This window comes from Melospiza melodia, chromosome 24, assembly GCF_035770615.1.
Source record: "Melospiza melodia melodia isolate bMelMel2 chromosome 24, bMelMel2.pri, whole genome shotgun sequence".
NCBI classification, from domain to species: Eukaryota; Metazoa; Chordata; class Aves; order Passeriformes; family Passerellidae; genus Melospiza; species Melospiza melodia.
The window spans coordinates 12303600-12311477 of NC_086217.1; the positions used below are offsets into that span (position 1 = coordinate 12303600).

The following is a 7878-nucleotide window of genomic DNA, read 5'->3' on the forward strand; positions in this document are numbered from 1 at the left end:
GATGCCCGGCTGTGCCAGGCGGGCAGGGCTCATCCCGGGCTGTGCCAGGCGGGCAGGGCTCATCCCGGGCTGTGCCATGCCAAACGGGCTCACCCGGGCTGTGCCAGGCGGAACGGGCTCATCCGGGCTGTGCCATGCCAAACGGGCTCACCCGGGCTGTGCCAGGCGGGCAGGGCTCATCCCCGGCTGTGCCATGCCAAACGGGCTCACCCGGGCTGTGCCATGCCAAACGGGCTGGTCCCAGGCTGTGCCATGCCAAACGGGCTGATCCCGGGCTGTGCCAGGCGGAACGGGCTCATCCCGGGCTGTGCCATGCCAAACGGGCTCATCCCGGGCTGTGCCATGCCAAACGGGCTGGTCCCGGGCTGTGCCATGCCAAACGGGCTGGTCCCGGGCTGTGCCATGCCAAACGGGCTCATCCCAGGAAAGAGACGCCAAACCGCCCCAGGGAAGGCGGGGAGCGGCGGGGGAGCGAGCAGCCCTCGGCCTCGGCACTGGGAGAGCGGCCCCGAGCCGCTGGAAATGCCCTTTGTGACGGGCTGGGCATGGTGTTTCAGAAGATGAGGGTTAGGGAGGTCCTCCTCTGAATTTCTGGGTCTCTGACCTGGTGCCGCCCCATCCCTCGCACCCCTTCCCACTGCCGGTGCCTCTGAGGGGAACGGGCTTCTCAAGTTCGGGGACCCTCGGAAAGAAATATTTTATATTTTGTCTGGAAGAAAAAAACAATGGAGCCCCAGGTTCTTAAAAATACCAAATACAAGGTTAGGGGAGGGGAAGTTTGCTCGGTATCAAGGAGCCACCGAAGCATCTCAAAACACAAATAAATGGTAATATTCACATATGCTTGGAAACGTTAATTTTCACACGTTAGTATTTCCACACGGCTGAAAATGAAGGCTGAAGCGTTGTCCCCGCTGCTCCCACCCATTTCGGCGTGCGGTGCAAGCCAGGCTGTCATTTTAGCATCAGGAATGTGCGCTGGATCCAGCCCACTGTGACACTGCCCTCCTTCCGCCCGCGTCCTTTCGGCACATGAAGGCAGCAGCAGCGCACAAACCCGGGCATCCTTGTGCAGAGAGGAGGCTGCGGCGCTCGGACGGCAGCGGGGCCGCCCCTCTCCCGGCGGCTGCTGGAACGATGCCTTATCTCGAGTTTAAGGGCTCAACCTGACCCTGAGCCATTTTTAACCCGAGGTGGGAAGAGCCCTCCCTGGGTGTCTCTTTCTCTGCTCCGAAAAATCTTTCAGTGGCTCCACGGTCGCCGATTTCCTGGTGTTCTTCCTTTTGTAGCTCCGCCACCTGAAGCAGACCCACTTTCTCAGGGTTTGATGCTCTGCTGCTTGAAGATGCTTTAACTCTCAGGACTTAGAAATAACTCCTGGAGCAGAGCCCCAGCAAGAAGGCGTCTAATCTGATATATTCCATTTCCATATTTTGTGCTGCAAGCAGCAATTTGTGGTTCAGCAGCAGCGGCTGAGCAGGGACGAGCATTATCACAGGAATGAATTCCTTCCATCTCATGCCTGAGTATGTGACAAATAAGTCTCGGCCGTGGCATTGTCTCTGTGCTCCCGGGCCGTCAAATTGAACTCCGCTTTCTTTCCTGCAGCCTTTGCCCCGTGCCTCCCCCCTCGCCACCCGCGGTCCCCGTGGCTGGGAATGGCCGCTGGTGCCACGTCCCAAGGGCAGGGAGAGCAGGACGCAGAGCTGGGGGGCTCTCAGGGGCCGGGACCAGCAGCCCCCCGTGCCCGTGGGCTCCAGCGGCCAGCCGGGGGCTCAGCCCAGCCCGCTGAGAGCTGGGGTTCCCCGCGGGGCGGGGATCCTGCGTGGGGGTGCTGGGACCGCGTCCCGCGAGGGGCTCGGCCACAGGAGGGGCTGCGATGAGCGGGGGCTTTGCAGGGAACCGGCCCGGCAGCCGCTCGGTGCGGGGCTGGGGGGCTCAGCCACCCCTGGGGGTCCCGGGACCTTCCCCCGCCGGGGCAGGGAGAGCTCTCAGAGGGCTCCCGAGGCGTCCCCGGTTCCCCGCTCCCGGAGAGGAGCCAGGGCAGGAGGAGCCGAGGAGCCAGGGCTGAGGCTGCCCGGGGGACGGGGACCTCCCCAGCACCCGGCTTGCGTTCAGGGGTGCACGTTCAGCACTGCCCGGGGAGCTCCAGCAAAGCTCCGCGGCGGGCACCGCGTGTAGCGCCGCTCTCTCGGTGCCAGCGGGAGCTGTGGCACCCAGACAGGCACAGGAACAGGGACAGGGACAGGGACCGGGACCGGGACAGGGACACGGACAGGGACAGGGACAGGGACAGGGACAGGGACAGGGACAGGGACAGGGACAGGGACAGGGACAGGGACACGGACAGGGACAGGCACAGGGACAGGGACCGGGACCGGGACAGGGACAGGCACAGGGACAGGGACAGGGACAGGGACAGGGACAGGCACACGGACAGCGACAGGGACACGGACAGCGACAGGGACAGGGACAGGGACTGGGACAGGCACAGGGGCGGCACCGGCGCCGGTGAGGGCTCCCCGCGGGCGCGGGCGAGCGGAGGCGGAGCGGTGCTGTCGGTGTGTGGCACTGGTGAGCCCGCTTTCGCGTGGAACAGCCTCCGGTAGCTGAGAGAGACAGTGAAATATTGGAGAGGAGTCGGGCAGAGACGCAGGGATGGCGGGGGGCGCAGGGAGCCCCAGGGGGAGCCGCGGGGGTGCCCGGGCTCCCGAGGGGAAGGGGAAGGACATCTGGATCAGCCCGAAAAGTTCTCCCAGGGAAGAAATTCAGGGGCTCGGCTGAGCTTTAATCCAGTAAATGCAGACACGGCAGGATCCAGCGGCTGAGTCCGCACCAGCAGGAGCTGGAGCTGGAATGCGGTGCCATTTTCACCGCGTCAGAAAAAACCCATCCAGGTGGGAGGGCAGAACCCGGTTTGCCTGGCATGGCCGGGAGAGCGTTCCTGGATCCAGCCCCAGGTTGCTGCGGCAAAAGCCGAACAGAGAGGGGGTGATCCAGAGCCTGTGGGACAGGGGCGGGCAGTGGGGGGCTGTGGTGGCCCCCCAGTCGTAAGCCCCGATGTTTTATGCACCTCATGGTCCGCCGTGCCCTGCTGGGTTGCGCCTTTATCAGCGGCTGTTACAAGGTGAATAATGCCTTCTCTCCCGGGCGCTGCCCGCACATCACCGCACACGGGAGGGGAGAGGCGGCGGTGGAGCGGGGCTCCCCTCACCGGGGCTCCCACGAGCGGCCGCGGTGCTGCAGTTCCGGGTGTCTGACGGGGAAGAGGAGCCGAGGTGGGACCCCCACCCCGCCCGGGGCCCCGCAGCGCTGTTTGCTGCTGGACCGTGCACAGGGGACAGCGGGGACAGGGAGGAGAGATGGAGACACAGAGACCCTGGGGGCCCGGAGGACAGGCAGGGAGGAACGAGAATCTCCCGGGAGAGGCTGGAACGGAGCCGGGCAGGGACCAGGGATCCGCCCCGGTGGGTGCAGCACCGGGGGCTTCGCAACTGCCGGCGTCGAGGGGAGACGCAGAGAGAAGCCGGGGTGCTGGAGGGGCTCCCAGGGCGGCTGCTGGGGGCGTCCGCCGGCATTCAGGATGAGGGTCCCTGCGAGCCCCCAGACACAGGGCGATGCCGGGGACACAAGCCGGCTGCGTCCCGCCGCGGGAGGAAACGTCCCGCGGTCCCGGCAGGGGCGGGAGGAAAACGAAACGGGGCCGAGGAAGCGGGGGAGAGCGGCAGCCCGGCGCGCCTGGGGCAGGGCGCGGCCCGAGCAGGCGGGGGATGGCCGGACCGGTTCGGCCCAGCCCGGGCGGGGCTTCCATCCGCATTGCCGCAGTGACGGGCGGCGGAGCGCGGCCGGGCCGGCGGGCTCGGCGCGGCGCTGCATTGCAGCACTGCAGGAGCCCCCTCCTTCCCCGCTCCTTCTCCGCCCTCCGCCGCCGCTCGGCTCCGGAGGCCCAGCCCGGGGCACGCACCGGCCCCGCCGCGCTCCGCTCCCACTCGCGCGGGGCATCCGCGGCCGCCGCGCCGGGGTCCCCCGGTAATGCCACATCCCGAGCCGGGAATGCCTCCCCGAGCCGGGAGTGCAGCCGTGGGACAGGGCCGTGCACCCACCCGCGGGGTTCCGAGCTTGGTATCAAGCAGGGGCTCATCAGCCCCGCGCGGGTGGAGGGACCGGCCGCCCCCGTCGGGGCATTCCTGTCCCGCCCGCCCGTCCCGCGCCGCCAGCGCTGTTCCGCGGTTCGTCCCGTCACCTCCCTCCGTCCCCCTGCCACCCTCCCCGGTGGTCTGGCCGTGCCGTGAGCCCCGACGGGATGCTCGACCTCGCGTTGGCCAGCCACTGTCCCCACGGGTTTCCCGCGAGGGAGCCTGGGCTGGTCCCGCGGGGAGCCGGGACCGCCACCGGGACCGGCACCGAGCCGGGCAGGGCTGCAGGGCGCTGTGCCGGGTGGCACGGCCCCAGGACGGGCCCTCCGCGATGGGACTGTCCCCTCGGGTGTCAGGGCACCGCCGCTGCCCATGAGGGGGGGCGGAAGGCGGTGACCAGCCCCGCGTCCCCGCTCCATCGGGAAGGGAAGCCGGGAAGGGCATCCATCCTCCTCCTGGGGCCGGGGCCCGGGACTCGGTGCCAGCCCCGTGTGACAGGGTCCGGCATGGACTCGGGCAGTCGCGACCCTCGGTGCCGCGGGCGCGAAGGGCAGCGGGGCGATCCCGGTGGGAAGGTGCCGGCGATGGCCGCGCGTCCCGGGACCGGCCCCGCTGCCAGGTGCGGCGCGGCGGGGGTGGGACGGAACGGGGACACGGGTGGCGGGGGGCGTCCGCCCCGGCACAACGGGGGCCCGTTCCCAAGGCTCCCGCTCTGCGTCTGCTTTGGGAAAACGCCAGCACGGTAACAAAATGGCGGGGAAAGGGTGGGATTGTCACGGCGAGCCCTGCGGCGGAGCCCGGCCACCCCCGGCCCCGCCCGCCCGGCCTCGGGGCGCCCGTCCCGGCGGAGGGCAGCGGGGCGGGGGTCCCCGGGGCTGCGTCGCCGCCCGGTGCCGCCGCCCGGCTGAGCTCTGCTGGAGAAGCAGCTGCAGAAAATGGCTGCTCGGCGGAGCCCGCTGAATCCTACCATGGTGGGGGGGACGGCGAGGAAGCGGCGCAGCCGTCGCCCCCCCCCGGGGAGCCCCGGGCAGGCGGCGCGGGGCACGGGCGGGGGTTCCGCAGGGCGGCGGGAGCGGAGCAGAGCCCGCGGTGCCCGGTGCGCGGCCTCACCTGCGGCGCGCTGGGGCACCGGGGCAACGCGCCCGAGCGCGCCCGGCCCGCACCGCCGTGCACGTGCCCGCAGCCCCCGCCCGGTGCCCGCCGAAGCGGCGGCGACTCCGAGCCCCGGGGGGCGCGGCGGAAGGGCGGCCGGGCATCGCCCGCAGCCCGACACGCCGGAGCGGCACCAGCCCCGGAGCCGCTCTCGCAGCGCCCGGTTTTGCTTTCGGTTTAAAATAAAATAAAAATAAAATAAAAATAAAATAGAATAGAGACATATAATCGGGGCGCGGGCACGCGGTACCGTGCGGCCACGACTTGGCCACGCATCGGCTCCGCGGCGAAGCCGCAACGAAAACTCGAGCCGGTGTCGCCGCACCGTGTCGCCGCCCCCCGCCCGCCGCGGCGGCGGCTCCCCGCAGCCTGCCCGCGGGGCGAGAGCGGACACGCGTGGGTGCGCGGCTGTCGCCCGCGCTGCCGGAGTTCCCTCCCCGCCGGAGCTTTTCGCGGGTGTCTGTGGGGAGAGGGGATGTCCCGAAAACGGGATTGTGGGGGCCGAGATGGGGGAGCCCTTTCCCCACCGGAGAGGCGGAGAAGCTTCCCCCGCGGCCGGTCCGCACCGTGGCGGGGGAACACCGAGGGCGCTTTGCCGCCGTGGGGGCGCATCACGGGTGGCGCCCGCGAGCGCGGAACCGCGTCCGCGCCGCTGCCTTCAGTGAATGCTTCGCCCAGCGTTGTCCCCCGGCCGCCCTCGTCCGCAAAGACCCCGATTTCTGTGCCTCAGATCGGGGTCACCACAGCCCGTGCAGCGCCGGGGCTCGTTCCCCCCTTCCCACGCACGGTCCCGCTCCGCGGAGCAACGGGACCGCCCCGTCCCGCCGGCTGTCTTTGCCCGCGGTCCCTCCGGGTGCTCTGCCGCCAGTGGGGCAGTCACGGACGGCTTCCTCCGTGCCCCGCGTTGCGGAGACAGAGGAGCCGTGGTCCCGCCGCACTTCGGGAGCGCCGTGGGCTCCCAAGAGCCGTCGGTGTCCACGGGAGAGCCGTGGCGAGATGGCGGGTGGGGAGTCCCGGCTCGGGAAGGGGCGGCGAGGCGGCAGCGGCACCGGGCGGGTGGGGGTCTCACGGTCGGGGGGTCCCGCCGGGAGTGTCCCGTGGGACCGGGGTGTTCCCGTGGGTTCGGTGTGTTCCCTTGGGGTCGGGGCGTTCCCCTGGAACCGGGATGTTCCCGTGGGACCGGGGTGTTCCCGTGGGTTCGGGGTGTTCCCGTGGGACCGGGGTGTTCCCGTGGGACCGGGGCATTCCCGTGGGTTCGGGGTGTTCCCGTGGAACCGGGGTGCTCCCGTGGGACCGGGGTGTTCCCGTGGGACCGGGGCGTTCCCGTGGGTTCGGGGTGTTCCCGTGGAACCGGCGTGTTCCCGTGGGTTCGGGGCGTTCCCCTGGAACCGGGATGTTCCCGTGGGACCGGGGTGTTCCCGTGGGTTCGAGGTGTTCCCGTGGGACCGGGGTGTTCCCGCTCGGTGCCCGCGGGGGTCCCGGCCGGGGCGGGGGGGGCGCGGGGCCGCTGCCCCCCCCGAGCCGTTGCTGCGATACGGGCGGGCCAATCAGCGCTCACCAGCTCACCCGGGCCCCGGCACCGCTTCCTTATATGGTGCGCGCTGTCCGCGGGGCGCCGCGCGCATCACCATATAAGGGCATGATCCTAAATACAGCACCTACCTTGGGCCGGGGGGCGGGCCCGGGGGCGGGGCTTCGGCGCGGGCGGGGCCGGGCCGCGCCCCCCGCCCCACCGGGCCCGGGCCCGCCGCTGCTGCCGGACCCCGCCCGCCCCGCGGAAACCACCGCCGGTCATTAAGCGGAATGCAAATGAGCGGCGCTTCACCTCTAATTGCTTTTGTTAAAAGCGGAGTCGCGGGGCTGCGCGCGAGCGGGCGACGGCGGTCGGAACGGGCGGGGACGGAGCCGGGACAGAGCTGGACTGGGTGAAGGACGGGGGTAGAGGCAGCCCCGGGCGGCTCGATTCGCACTTCGTCTCATTTGTCACATCCCAACGCGGTTCCCCCCGCGGCGGGGCCGTGGCCGCCGGAGCCGCTGGGCCGCGCTCCGCGTTCTGTCCCGCTCTGGCGGGGCCTTCGCGTGGCCGCTGCCCACTCGTGACACTCCCTTGGCCGCTGCAGGGCCGGATCCGCTCCGTCCTTGTGCCGTCCTTGCGCGGTCAGCAGCCGGCGGCACGGAGACGCGCCGGCTAGACGGGGTGCGGGAATACCCCAGAACATTCCCGTTTCCTCGCCCCACACCGTATTCGAGCCGGTTCCTCCCTCTCCCCATCCGCAAACAGCTCGTGTTTATGTTCCTACCAATAATGAGCAAATTCAGAACCCCCGGGAACAAAAGATCTTTTGTGCGGAGCGCTCGGAGCCTGAAGCGGGCGATAAACGACGCCCCCCGGCCCGTCGCCCCCAGGAGCGGCACTTTCCCCGCCCGGGCGGTTCGAGAGGACCCCCGGAACCGCCGCGCCGGGGGTGCCGAAGGGCTCCGGTATGTGCCGGCACGCCCGGAGAACCGGGAGCGGGCGCTTTGCCGTCGGGGCGCTCCGAGGGCTCTCCCCGCAGGGAACGGCGCGGGGGTTCCGCCGTTCGGTCTGGCC

General features: G+C 70.3%; 1 protein-coding gene across 1 annotated transcript; it reads left to right on the forward strand.

The window, feature by feature from the left end:
- The first annotated feature begins 4642 nt into the window (after positions 1-4642).
- LOC134429003 (collagen alpha-1(I) chain-like) lies at positions 4643-6923 on the forward strand. The gene is made up of 3 exons (XM_063176103.1): positions 4643-4755; positions 4875-5451; positions 5823-6923. Exons 1-3 carry the CDS (start codon positions 4643-4645, stop codon positions 6921-6923), a joined length of 1791 nt encoding a protein of 596 aa, XP_063032173.1.
- Positions 6924-7878: the final 955 nt, after the last annotated feature.

Coding starts and splice junctions, on each gene's coding strand:
- LOC134429003 (XM_063176103.1), top strand. CDS start 4,643: ATGGACTCGGGCAGTCGCGACCCTCGGTGCCGCGGGCGCGAAGGGCAG. Junction 4,756..4,874: donor GGGACCGGCCCCGCTGCCAG/GTGCGGCGCGGC, acceptor GGAAAACGCCAG/CACGGTAACAAAATGGCGGG. Junction 5,452..5,822: donor AGCCGCTCTCGCAGCGCCCG/GTTTTGCTTTCG, acceptor CCCACCGGAGAG/GCGGAGAAGCTTCCCCCGCG.